Source organism: Panthera onca, chromosome B4, assembly GCF_046562875.1.
Source record: "Panthera onca isolate mPanOnc1 chromosome B4, mPanOnc1 haplotype 2, whole genome shotgun sequence".
NCBI lineage: Eukaryota > Metazoa > Chordata > Mammalia > Carnivora > Felidae > Panthera > Panthera onca.
This window is the reverse complement of record NC_138345.1, coordinates 77,153,496-77,167,879: the sequence shown is the minus strand read 5'-3', so window position 1 is coordinate 77,167,879 and position 14,384 is coordinate 77,153,496. Positions and strand designations below refer to the sequence as shown.

Sequence of the window (14,384 nt, the reverse complement as noted above, 5' to 3'; positions counted from 1 at the left end):
ATATTTCATTAGCTAGGACTTAACAGTACAATGTTGAAAAGCAGTGGTGAGAGGGGACATTTTGCCTTGTTCCTGACTATAGTGGGAAAGCTTTGGGAGTTTCTCCGTAGTAAGTATGAGGATAGTTGTAGGTTTTTTGGTGGATATTTATCACGTTGAGGAAGTTCCCCCTCGTTTACTAGGTTTTTTTTTTTTTTTTTTAAATCAGGAATGTTGAATTTTGTCCTATGCTTTTTCTGCATCTATTGTTGTATGATTTTTCTTCTTCAGCCTGTTATGATGGCTTGGTTTTTATTTTATTAAAAAAAAATTTTTTTTTTTTTTTGAGAGAGAGAGAAAGTATGTGTGTGAGCAGGGAAGGGGCAGAGAGAGGGAGAGAGAAACCCAAGCAGGTTCTGTGCTGACAGCAGATTTGCTGACAACAAATACTGATGTGGGATTTGATCCCATGAATGATGAAATCATGACCTGAGCTGAAATCAGGAGTCAGACCCTCAACCCACTGAGCCAGGCAGGTGACCTGTGATGGATTGATTTTAAAATGTTGAACCAGCCTTGCATCCCTAGGATAAATACTACCTGGTCACGGTCTACTACAGTTCTTTTTATACATTGTTGGATTTGATTTGCTAGTATTTTGAGAACTTTTGCATTCGTGCATGAGAAGCATTGTTCTGTTTTCTTAGAATATCTTTGTCTGGGAGGCACCTGGATGGCTCAGTCAGTTAAGCGTCCGACTTCGGCTCAGGTCACGATCTCGCAATTTGTGGGTTTGAGCCCTGCATTGGGCTCTGTGCTGACAGCTCGGAGCCTGGAGCCTGCTCCGGATTCTGTGTCTCCCTCTCTCTCTGCCCCTCCCCTGCTTGTGCTTTGTTTCTCTCTCTCTCAAAAATAAATAAACATTAAAAAATTAAAAAAAAAAAGAATATCTTTGTCTGGTTTTGGGTTTAGGGTAACTCAGGAAATGAGTTAGGAATTATTTCTTCTGTTTATACCTTCTGAGAGAGATTGTGGAGAATTGGTTTAATTTAGTTACTATAATTATAATTCCTTAAGTGTTTGGTAGAATTCACCAGTGAACCCATTCAGGTATACTGTTCTCTATTGTTTTAAATTTATTTAAAACATTTTTTTAATGTTTAGTTTTGAGACAAAGAGAGCGCGAGTGGGGGAGGGGTCAGAGAGAGGCGGGGGATGGGTCAGACTCTGAAGCAGGCTCCAGGCTCCAAGCTGTCAGCACAGAGGCCTACACGGGTCTCAAACTCAAGAACAGTGGGATCGGGGCGCCTGGGTGGCGCAGTCGGTTAAGCGTCCGACTTCAGCCAGGTCACGATCTCGCGGTCCGTGAGTTCGAGCCCCGCGTCAGGCTCTGGGCTGATGGCTCGGAGCCTGGAGCCTGTTTCCGATTCTGTGCCTCCCTCTCTCTCTGCCCCTCCCCCGTTCATGCTCTGTCTCTCTCTGTCCCAAAAATAAATAAAAAACGTTGAAAAAAAAATTTAAAAAAAAAAAAAAAAAAAAAAAAAAAAGAACAGTGGGATCATGACCTGAGCTGAAGTTGGTCGCTTAACTGACTGAGCTACCCAGGAGACCCTATTTTTTTAAGTTTATTTATTTATTTTGAGAGAGGCAGTGCAAGTAGGGGAGGGGCAGAGAGAGAGGGAGAGGGAGAGGGAGAGAATCCCAAGCAGGCTCTGCACTGCCAGCATGGAGCCTGATGCGGGGCCAAATCCATGAACTGCAAGATCATGACCTGAGCCAAAGACAGATGCTCAACCGACTGAGCCACTCAGGTGTCCCAGTCCTTTCTATTTTGGAAGGTTATTCATTATTGATTCAATTTCCGTAATAAATAGAGGCCTAATTCAGATTGACTGTTTTTTCTTGCATGCATTTTGTCAGATTGTGCCTTAAGGAATTGGTCCACTTCATCCAGGTTATCAAGTTTGTTGGCACAGAGTTGTTCAGAGTATTCCTTTCTTCTTTCTTTTAATGTCGATGGGTTCAATAATGATGTCCCCTCTTCCCATTTTAATAATAATTTATGTGTTTCTTTTTTTCTTAACCTGTTTAGAGCCTTCTCAATTTTACTGATCTTTTAAGAGAACCAGCTTTGATTTCATTGGTTTTCTCCACTGATTTCCTGTTTTCGATTTCACAGATTCTAATTTTTATTTTTTTCATCTGCTTACTTATAACTGAATCCAACAATGTCTGTGTTTTGTCCTTTTTTTTGTGACTTGTTTAGGATGTACTTTATATGACTTAAGAAATCCTTCCCTAAGTTGAGGTTTTAAAGGTATTCCTTACATTGTCTTCTAAAGGTTTCATAGTTTTTGTCTCCCGTATTTGTTTTTCCATCCACTTGGAATTGATTTTTGTGCATGGTGTGAGGTATGCATCCGATTTCCATTTTCCTATGTGAATAACCAGTACTTCCAGCACCACTTATTGACTTTTTTAAACTTTTTGTATGGAAAAATCATACATGTATATATGCAAGAATAGAATAAACCCGACAATTATAATTTCATGGCCAATCTTGCTACCTTTATATCCCTATCTACTTTCCCCCACCACCAAAATTATCTTGAAGTAAATTCCAAAAATTATGTACTTTTATATATAAACATTTTTTATTCAAAAATACAAGGAATTTCAAAACATAATTGCAACACCAATATCACACTTAAAATAAGAATTCTTTAATAGCAACCCATTAAATAAATCCAGCATTACCCTGATACCCCAAAACAGACAAAGACATTTTAAGAACATAATACTGCAGACCAATATCCCTCATGAATGAAAATCTTCAATAAAACATTAGTAGATCAAGTCCAGAATTAATAAAATGATTATACATTGTGACCAAGTGATAGTTCTCCGGGGAATGCAAGACTGGTTCAATATTAGGAAATCAATTAATAAAATCTATCATCTAAACAAACTAATAAAGAAAAGCCACATGGGGTGCCTGGGTGGTTCAGTCGGATAAGCAACTCTTGATTTCCGCTCAGGTCACGATCTCACAGTTCGTGAGTTTGAGCCCCACGTGGGACTCCACACTGATAGTGCCGAGCCTGCTTGGGATTCTGTCCCTCTCTCTCTGCCCCTCCTTGCTCACTCGCGCTCTCTCTCAAAATAAATAAATAAACATTTTTTAAAAAGCCACATGATGAGGGGCACCAGGGTGGCTCAGTCGGTTGAGTGTCCGACTTCGGCTCAGGTCATGGTCTCGCGGTCTGTGAGTTCGAGCCCCACGTCAGGCTCTGTGCTGACAGCTCGGAGCCTGGAGCCTGCTTCGGATTCTGTGTCTCCCTCTCTCTCTGCCCCTTCCCTGCTTGTGCTTTCTCAAAAATAAACATAAAACATAAAGAAAAAGCCACATGATGATATCAATGGATGTAGAAAAAGCATTTGATGAAATTCAACATCTGTCCTCGATAGAAAAAAATCTCCTGGATTAGGAACAGAAGGAAACTCTCCTAACATGAGACGTGGCTTCTATAAACAAAACAAAACAAAACAAAACTCCTACAGCTAATATTATACTTAATGTTAAAAGACCATGTGGTTTCCCCCTTAAGACTGGGAGAAATTAAGAATGAAAGAGGTCCACTCTTACCAATCCTATTTAACACTGTACTAGAAATCCTAGGCAGTAAAATAAAGCAAGATAAGTTAAAGGCATATCGGTTTTAAAGATATAAAACTATCTCTATTCACAGATGACATTATCTACATTGAGCCCACTCCTTCTGTCCCCAGGGCCCCAGCAATCTACAAAACAAACAAACAAACCCTCCTAGAATAAGTGAATGTAGCAAGGTAAGGGGACACAGGCCTCTTCCTATATCCTAGCGAGGAACAATTGGAAACTGAAGTTTAAACATTTTTTTTTTTAAATTTTTTTAACGTTTTATTTATTTTTGAGACAGAGAGAGACAGAGCATGAACGGGGGAGGGGCAGAGAGAGAGAGGGAGACACAGAATCGGAAGCAGGCTCCAGGCTCTGAGCCATCAGGCCAGAGCCCGACGCGGGGCTCGAACTCACGGACCGCGAGATCGTGACCTGAGCTGAAGTCGGCCGCTTAACCGACTGAGCCACCCAGGCGCCCCATAAACATTTTAAATCGCTATAAGAAAAAAAGAAAAAGAAGTAGTAATTAGGTATAAATCTCACAAAATACATGCAGAGTCTCTATGCCAGAAGAACAAAAACAAAAGGGAAGGGAAGGGAAAGAAGGAAGAAAAAGAGAAAGAAAATCTGAGAAAGAAAATCTAAGGAAGAAAATTGAAACAGGTTTAAATAAATGGAGATATACTGTGCTTATGCACTAGAAGCCTCAGTATTGTTAAGGTGTCAGTTCTTCCCCAATTGATCTATATATAGGTTAAAAACAACCCAATCAAAACCCAGCAGGATTTTTTTTTTATATAGATATAGGCAAGTTGATTCTAGAATTTATATAGAAAGGCAAAGGGACCAGAATAGCCAAAGCAATTTTAATGGGGAAAAAAGGAAAAACAAAAACTAAAACTCGAAGAATTCATACTGATTTCAAGACTGACAATAAAGCTATAGTAACCAAGGCAGCGTGGTTTTGGTGAAAGGATAGACACACAGATCAATGGAACATAGTCGTTTGAAACGAATCCTTTGAAAAAATTTTGGACTTATTTTAGTGCCTAATATATGGTTCTCTTTTTATAAACACTCTTATGTGTTTGAAAAGAACTACTTTTAGCTTTGTATTCTACATCAAATTTCGATTAGAAGATGCACATTTTTCACGTTTAAACATCTCTGAAATCAGAATGATCTGGCTCTCAAGGGCATCTCATACTTTCACTGGCGGTGGTTTTTCTTCCTTATGGGTACTTGAGATAATAGGGTGTCTTACTATCAATGGTGGTTTATAATTGATGAAATTCAGTATATTAGGTCAAGCTTTTTAATTGTTCAAATCAATGTCTTTACTGATTGTTTTCATGTTTGGTTTTTTTTTTTTTTTTTTTTTTTGGTATCACTTATGAGAGGGATGTTAAAAAGTTACTAAGATTGTGTATTTTTCTTTCTCATTATCTTTCTACATTTTAACATCCTGATCCTGTATTAGTATGTGCCTACAAGTTCAGATGTGTTTTATCTTCCAGGTGAATTGAATCTTTTATCATTTCATAGTGACCGTCTTTGTCCCAATATTTTTTCCTTTAAAGTCTATTTTGTCCAATATAAATGTAGCTATATCAGTACTTTCCTTTGGCTAGTATTTGACTGGTATAACTTTTTCCATATTTTTCCTTTAAACCTTCTGTACCCTCATATTTTTATTTTTTATTTTAATTTAAAATTTTTTTATTGTTTATTTTGATGGGGGGGGGGGGGTTGCGGAGGGGCAGAAAGAGAAGGAGACACAGAATCTGAAGCAGGCTCCAGGCTCTGAGCTGTGAGCACAGAGCCTGCCGTGGGACTTGAATTCATGACCCATGAGATCATGACCTGAGCTGAAGTTGGACACGTAACCAACTGAGCCATCCAGGTGCCCCTATTGTAATTCTTTTAATGTTTGTTTATTTTTGAGGGAGACTGCACGCAAGTGGGGTAAGGGCAGAGGGAGAGGAAGACACAGAATCTGAAGCAGGCTCCAGGCTCTGAGCTGTCAGCACAGCTGTTATTTTGTAAATAACATATAGCTGGATTTTGTTTTCTAATTCAACATGGCAATCTTTAGTATTTAACTAAAACACCCAGTGCATTTACATTTATCATGATTACTGATGCATAAAGATTTCTACCGTTTTACTTTGGGCAATTTGTCCTGCCTGTTTCTTTTCCCTCCTTTCCTGTTTTCTTTTGGATTGACGAGTGTTTTCCATTAAGTATAGAATTCTAGTTTTGTTTTTTTTTTTAATGTTTATTATTTTTGAGAGAAAGCACACACAGAGAGAGGGAGACAGAGACTCTGTGATGATGGCGGACAGCCCAGTGCGGGGCTTGAACCCACTAACTATGAGATCATGACCTGAAGTTGGACAGTCAACTGAGTCACCCAGGCGTCCCTAGATGTTGTACTATTACGTACAGTGACATAGAGAAAACCAGAGGGCTCTTTTGTCATTTCCCCAAGTAGTTTGAACTTGTGAAAGACCATGTTTCTTTTTTTTTTTTTTTTGTATCTTCATCAAGCACAATGTTTTGTACAGTTAATTCATAAAAATTGCATTTGATTACTTATGATGGTAAAGAGTAGTGGGCAAAAAAGGAATGTGGCCTTTTTCCTTTTTGAAATTCTGTCTACATCCATTTTTGTTTAGCATTGTGTAAACTTAACCCAAGTGTTACTTGCACAGTGTTTCCTTAATTAAAAAAAATTTGGGGGCGGGGGCAAGCATTTTTTTCCCAGATGTGATATTAAATATCTGTTGCCAGTGGAAAAAAATCTTTGATGCTGCTTTCCCCCCCAAAAACAACATATTAAATTACCATAGATAAAATCCCAAGTTTTCTTTGGTGTTCTTGACCTTTCATTTAGAGAATGGTACATCAGTAAGGTATCATTTATGAACTTCTAAAAGAGACACCATCTTCTAATGTGTTATTTATGGATTCATGTAATAAACATAAAAATGTGAACTAGGGGCGCCTGGCTGGCTCAGTCAGTAGAATATATGACTCCTAACCTCAGGGTTGTAAGTTTGAGCCCTATGTTGGGTTTAGGGATTACTTTAAAAAATAAAATCTTTTTTTTAATTTTATTTAAAAAAAAATTTTTTTTTTAACATTTATTTATTTTTGAGACAGAGAGAGAGCATGAACAGGGAGAGGGTCAGAGAGAGGGAGACACAGAATCTGAAACAGGCTCCAGGCTCTGAGCTGTCAGCACAGAGCCCGACGCGGGGCTCGAACCCATGGACCGTATGATCATGACCTGAGCTGAAGTCGGCCACTTAACCGACTGAGCCACCCAGGCGCCCCCAAAAATAAAATATTAAAAAATAAAAAACATGGACTCGAGGGGGGAAATTGGATTAGGCTTCAGAAAATGATCTGAAGTAAAGATAACAAAACATTAACATTTATTATTATGAATGGTAGGTGTATAAGGATTTTGTGTTAAACTTGTGTAGTTTTTAATATAGTTTTAAGTTTGTAAAACTGTGATTTTAAAACATGCCATCTAGTGGACATGTTTAAGTAGAACTTTAAAAATCTTTGTAAAGATACAATGGAACAAAGCTTTTTACATTTCTTCAACAACACAGATAGGAAAGAAGGTCCATTCTGGTGGTTAAGACCACAAACTTTGGAGTTGAGCCACACCTAGGTATGAATCCTAGATTTGTTGTACAAGTAGAGACTACTGGGTTTTTTGGTAAATGAGATTAGTGCCCTTTTATTTTTAAAAATTTTTAAGTAAACTCTACACACCCAACACGAAGCTTGAACTCACAACCTTGAGATCAAGAGCTGCATGCTCCTGCTACTGAGCCAGCCAAGCACCCCAAGACTATTTTTTTTCTTTAAAGAAAGTTTTTAATGTTTATTTTTCAGAGACAAAGAACATGAGCAGAGGAAGGGCAGAGAAGAGAGGGAGACACAGAATCTAAAGCAGCCTCCAGGATCTGAGCTGTCAGCACAGAGCCCGACGAGGGGCTCAAACTCACAAACTGTGAGATCATACCTGAGTGAAGTCGGACACTTAACCGACTGAGCCACCCAGGAGCCCTTCTTTTTTTTAATGTTTATTTTTGAGAGAGAGAGAGAGAGAGACAGAGCGTGAGTGGGGGAGGGGCAGAAAGAGAGAGGGAGACACAGAATCTGAAGCAGCCTCCAGGCTCTGAGCCGTCAGCACAGAGCCCGATGCGGGGCTCGAACTCCTGAGCTATGAGATCATGATCTGAGCCGAAGTTGGACGCTCAAACAACTGAGCCACCCAGGTGCCCCAAGACTACTATTTTCAATTGAATGGTCAGATATTATTAGGTTTAAGTCTCAGATCCCTAATTATTAATACTCCTATAATCTTAGGCAAGTTAACAAGCTCACAGGATGACACAGATATCTACATTCCACAAGAGTTGTAACACTGTCTCATTCATCACTTTCCCTAGTAAAGCTTGACATATAAGAGGCCTTTAATATCTGAACGAATGAATGAATGAATGGCTTTACTTTAATACAGCTTCTGGGTACATTTACTAAGCTTGCTGCACTCAATTGTAGATATTAAAGAAATGGTACTACTGTGTATATTATGTATATAGGAAACTCTGAATTTGTAACAATTTAAGCTTATACATATTTACATAAGTTACCAGTTAAAAACTTATACTTATGGAAGGCAGCAAACTATATCTGTCAGTTTTCAGGAAAAGGATTCCAATCATGAAATGATAAAGACTTGATCTCTAACACCTGTTTGCTACAAAGAAACCTACACTGACACAAGGGGACAGAGTTATCAGAATGGGTCTTTTAAAAAAAATGTTAGGGACACCTGGGTGGCTCAGTGGATTAAGCGTCGGACTCTTGGTATTGGCTCAGGTCACAATCTCACAGTTCACGGGTCCCATCCTAGCTGACAGTGCGGAGCCTGCTTGGGATTCTCACTCTCCCTCTGCCCCTCCCCAACTTCATGTGCGGGTACTCTCTCAAATAAACTTGAAAAAAAAAAAAAAAAGTTAAATGGCCTAGGCCTCCTCTAAATGACTATCCCTCAAGACTCTTGCCAGGGGTGCCTGGGTGGTGCAGTCGGTTGGTTAAATGACCGACTCTTGATCTTGGCTTAGGTCACGATCTCACAGTTTGTGGGTTGGAGTCTCGCTTTGGGCTGTGAGCTGGCATAGAGCTTGCTTGGGATTCCCGGTCTCCTCTGCCCCTCCCCTGCTCATGTGCATGCATGCTCACTCTCAAAATAAACAAACAATAAAAAAATTCTTGCCAAACTCTGCCTAGGATAGGCTTCTGAATTCCACAACCTTGAGGTAAGCGTTCCTTTGTTTTATAGTAAAAACCAGCAGTAGTTATTAAAAATAAAAACCTGGGGCGCCTGGGTGGCTGTCTGTTAAGCATCCAACTTCGGCCCACGTCATGATCTCACGGTTCGTGAGTTTGAGCCCTGCATTGGGCTCTGTGCTGACAGCTTTCTCAGGGCCTGGAGCCTGCTTCGGCTTCTGTCTCTTTCTCTCTGCCCCTCTCCCATTTGCACTCTGTCTCGGTCTCTCAAAAATAAATGTAAAAAAAAATAAAAACCAACTTTGTAGAACAAATATAATTGTAATTAGAGTTTCATATACTTTGACATTGTTTCACTATAACCTGTTACTTTTCCTTTAAATCAAGCCCTTGGTCAAATTTCACTCACTTTATATCATTTTTACAGCATCTTTTCTGGGAATTTGAACTGCCATTAAAACTATGTAGTTACAAGCCATAAACATTTATTTTTATATCACTTCTATGTCCATGTTTTTTAACTGGAGAAAAACAGATTTAAACAGTAACTTCAATGTAATAATTGCTAAATGAACAAACCAAAACACGGTTGATCCTTGACCAACACAGGTGTCAAATGCATGGGTCCACATACACATGGATTTTTTTCAGTAACAGTACTGGAAATGTATTTTCTCTTGTGATTTTAGTATTTTCTTGAGCTTTATTCTAAGAATGCAATATATGACACATGGAACATACAAAGTATATATTGACTGTTAGTGGTGAGGCTTCTTCTGGTCAACAGTAGGTTCGTATTAGTTCTTAGGGAATCAAAAGTTGTACATTGATTTTTGACTGCAACAGAAGTCTATGCCCCTGACCCCTGCATTGCTTAAGGGTCAACTGTACTTAAGATTTGCAAAGCTCCAACATGTGCCATTCACAGTACAGTAAAATTAAAGGGGTATCTTAATTTATATACTCAAGACTGTTGATGGGCAATAATTATTTCCATAATAAACTGATAATATATGTAAAATAGAAAACTAAGCCAATGAAATAATTTCACTGGCCTATTGAACTTTTGGAGTGTAATTTTAGGTTTGGACTATACTCACTTTTAAAATTTCATAAGCCCCTTCTTGGATTCAAGTTAGAAAAACCTCTTGAGGGATGCCTGGGTGGCTCGATGGGTTAAGCGTTCCACTTCAGCACAGATTGTGATCTCGTCCCACGTTGGGCTCTGTGCTGACAGCTCAGGGCCTGGAGCCTGCTTCGGATTCTGGCTCCCTCTCTCTCTGCCCCTGCCCCACTTGTGCTCTGTATCTCTCTCTCTCTCTCTGTCAAGAATAAACATTGGGGCGCCTGGGTGGCTCAGCTGGTTAAGTACCCAACTTCAGCTCAGGTCATGATCTCGCGGTTTGTGAGTTTGAGCCCCACATCAGGTCCTGTGCTGACAGCTCAGAGCCTGGAGCCTGCTTCAGATTCTGTGTCTTTCTCTGCCCCTCCCCTGCTTGCTCTCTCTCTTGAAAATAAAAAATAAACCATTAAAAAAAAAAAAATTAAAAAACCAACCTCTTGAAAGATAATCTGGTATGCATTTATGGATTCAGCAGTAGCTTGCTCATGCCTGTTACATATTGCTAGCCTAACTTGATTTAGTTGAAAGCAAGGCCCTACACCAGAAATCTGCAGGCAGTGTTAAGTTTATAAATGTTTGTGGATGTCCACCTGTTAAGGCATTAAGAGCTAAAGGATCTCGGGGCGCCTGGGTGGCGCAGTCGGTTAAGCGTCCGACTTCAGCCAGGTCACGATCTTGCGGTCCGTGAGTTCGAGCCCCGCGTCAGGCTCTGGGCTGATGGCTCGGAGCCTGGAGCCTGTTTCCGATTCTGTGTCTCCCTCTCTCTGCCCCTCCCCCATTCATGCTCTGTCTCTCTCTGTCCCAAAAATAAATTAAAAACGTTGAAAAAAAAAAAAAAAAAAAGAGCTAAAGGATCTCTATGGCAGCCAAACATTAACAGATCTTAAAATTTTGTAAGATACCCTATATATAATGTAACCTTTTAAAATACTCTTGGTATAGCACACCCCATACCTCCTCATGTTCTTCGGGCCTAATCGGCCTGAGAGTCTTGGCTTCATATCAGATAATAAGTGATATAAGTAATCCTACTGGTGATTAAACTTTTTTTTTTTTCTTCTCATAAACTGCCAAATCAACAGAGTCTCATTTAAAAAATACTGTTAATGGAGTTTTTCATTAAGATTACACAAATTTGTCAATTGTGTTGAGATTTCCACATTACAGGTTCCTTAACCATAAACAATTGCAGAACAAAAAAGTTACCTACTTTTAGTTTATTATAATTGGTTCTGACTGAATCAAACATCTAAAGATATCCTCTCTTAAAACAGGCTGTGTAGGGGCACCCAGGTGGCTCAGTCGGTTGAGCATCTGACTCCGGCTCAGGTCAGGATCTTGCAGTTCGTGAGTTTGAGCCCCGCGTCAGGCTCGGTGCTGACAGCTCAGAGCCTGGAGCCTGTTTCAGATTCTGTGTCTCTCTGCCCTTCCCCACTCATGCTCTGTCTCTGTCTCTCAAAAATTAATAAACGTTAAAAAAAAATTTTTTTTAAAAACAAGCTGTGTAGACCAGAATTTTAAATTTATCCTCATTTTAAAACTAGACAGGTCCTGTAGTTAGTATAATTAACAGAATGGTCATCAGGAAGCTTGCTGTTCATATAACAATATATTTTACATTCAGCAAACTTACTTAATTTTATCAAATATCCTTTAATTTCACAGACAACAATATGATACATATTGTGTAAGAAGCGCACAATAGTTCTGCAGTACAATTTCAGAGTGTATACAAACTGGAATACAGAGGTTAAACACTGGGGTATGGATGGCATTCTTGAGCTTTGGATAAACTGCATACAAAACTTGGAATTCAAATATTAGCCAATCTGGAAACTTTACTTCTCATAATATAAAAATGATACTTTTGAGATGCAAAATATTTTTTTTTTTACTAAACTATATAAACATTTAAAATAATTAAAAACTCAACTTTAGAATTTATAAAGATTAGCTATAAAAATATATCGGCAGTCACTTTTCTTAGAAATGTACCATTCGCTACATTACAAAATAGTCTCTAACATAAAATTGCCTTAATAACCATACGATTTTAGAATCTGATAAGCCTTACATTAAATTGATTATAAAATCCTCTTGGAAAACTTTGGTATGTATCTTCAGAATATTTTTAAAAAATACTCTAATATCTCAAGGGCCTGTAAACATTCCATTCTATTAAAGCACAACAGAATAGATAATGTATATTCAACTGCATACAGAATATAGAATCAAAAAACAATTTATTATATATTTGTAGAAAATCTCCATTCCCAGAGTAACCAAAAAACAAACTATTTAAAAGTATCAAACTTTTAAACAGAAGTTCTCTTTCCATTCTGATAAAAAATGTTACAAAATCACCATACTCCATTCATGTACCTTAAATGCCTTTGAGGACAAAGCCTCAAAAACAGTTAAACCCAAGTCTCAAAAGCCTCTCAAGTCCAAGAAACAAACTTTAAAAAACCCATTTCAACGATCTGACGATAGAACAAGTATACGTAATCAGAACACATAATTTATATATTTAGTTATGTATTAGCTTTTCTATTTGTAATTTAAAATTTATTGGCAGAAATAAAACACTCACGCGCGCGCACACACACAAGTGAAAAAGGTAAATTTTAGGAAACAGTAAGAAATGCAAACCTACAGGGTAAACTGATTTTAAAAATAATTTACCAAATTTCATCTTCTCTGGCATTTTTGGGTTATTGTCATTTAGGAAATTCAAATTGGTGTGAGAGCTCACTTCCCTCTTCTTCAGTAGGTTTCATTTTTCCAGAGCTTCCACCTGTGCTAGTGACTTCCTTGAGGTCATTTTCCACTTCATCTTCTGTCACCAGATCTCTTGCATAAGATTATCTTTGAGTTGCAAAAGCCTAAATAAAAAGCTTCATTTTTGACCTTTTAATTTATAAAACTCCACTAAAAAGAAAAGAAATCCATCTAATTTTTAGGCAAGTCTGCAAAAATATTTTCTTTCTTAATCAAACACTTTTATGAGAATAAAGATCCTTCAAAGTTTTTAACTCTTCTATTAGAGTTTTATTTTGATTTTCCAAGACTGCAACTCGATTTTCCAGGCATTTCACATATTCTTTCTTCTTTCTGCGACATTCTCGAGCAGCTTCTCTAAACATAGGCATTAAAAACCAATGTTAGAAAAAAAGTTCACATTCTTTAAATGGTAAATGCACCTCAGTAATCCTCCCTGGTCATCTCTCTACATCTCTACAGAACCAAAATACATAGATCTTAAGTGCAGAATTCAATCGGTTTTGGCAAATGCACATACCTATATAACCCCCACACTTATCAAGACAGAGAACTTCTTTGTTGTCCCAGAAAGTTGCCTCGTGCCCATTCCTGGTCAGTGCTCTCCCCAAACAACTAATGTTCAGATTTTATCACCACAGATGAAGATTGTCCTATTCTAGAACCTCAAATAACAGAGTCATACAGTATGCGCCCTTGTGTCTGGTCTCCTTTCACTCAGTATACTTTTGAGGCTCATCGATGTTGCTTCGAGGTGGTTTGTTCCTTACTGTTGCTGAGTGTATTCCATTGTGTGACCATCACCATAGCGTATTGATCTATTCCTTGGGGCTATTTCTCATTTTAGCTGCTATGCATGTTCTTAACACCAGGTTCTTTGTGAGCATATGTCCCAAAACCAAGGATTCAAATTTATGGGTCCTCTGGCTTTTGACACTGTTTCTTCAATTTTTATTTAAGTTTTAATTACAAACAGTGCTTGATACTCAGTTTTGTAAATGTCCTCTTAGAATATTTCTGTGAAGTCACATACATGTATCACATATGTAGAGCGGTATTATTTTGAGTATTTTTTATATTATGTACTGTAGGTATTATCTGCAACTTGCTTTTTTTACACTGTTTTATTTTAATGATGTTTCCAAGTAGGTATAGATCCTTGCCATGTACACTTTATTGTTAATTCATTTTCATCCCTAACTACTAGTGAGATTGAACATCTTTTCAAAAGCCTATTGGTCTTTTGGATCTTTTTTTTTTTTTTTAATTTTTTTAATGTACGTTTATTTTTGTGACAGAGACAGAACGTGAACGGGGGAGGGTCAGAGAGAGAGGGAGACACAGAATCCGAAGCAGGCTCCAGGCTCTAAGCTATCAGCACAGAGCTCGACACCGGGCTTGAACTCACAGACCGTGAGATCATGACCTGAGCCGAAGTCGGACACTTAACCAACTGAGCCACCCAGGCGCCCCGGTCTTTGGATCTCTTATGTAAACTGCCTGTTCATACCCTTTTTCCAT

The 14,384-nt window shown here is 38.4% G+C and overlaps 1 protein-coding gene across 5 annotated transcripts in view; it reads right to left on the bottom strand.

Annotated features, from left to right (window-relative positions):
- Positions 1-11,715: 11,715 nt before the first annotated feature.
- ATF1 (activating transcription factor 1) overlaps positions 11,716-14,384 on the bottom strand; it is a 75,843-nt gene continuing 73,174 nt past the window's right edge. For 4 of the 5 annotated variants that reach the window (XM_060657637.3, XM_060657638.3, XM_060657634.3 and 1 more), the window contains one exon: positions 11,716-13,220. In XM_060657637.3, the coding sequence (XP_060513620.1) occupies positions 13,076-13,220 (145 nt within the window). In that variant the 3' untranslated portion in view covers positions 11,716-13,075. The remainder of the gene's footprint in view (positions 13,221-14,384) is intronic. The other variant, XR_009617287.3, reaches the window with a different exon arrangement.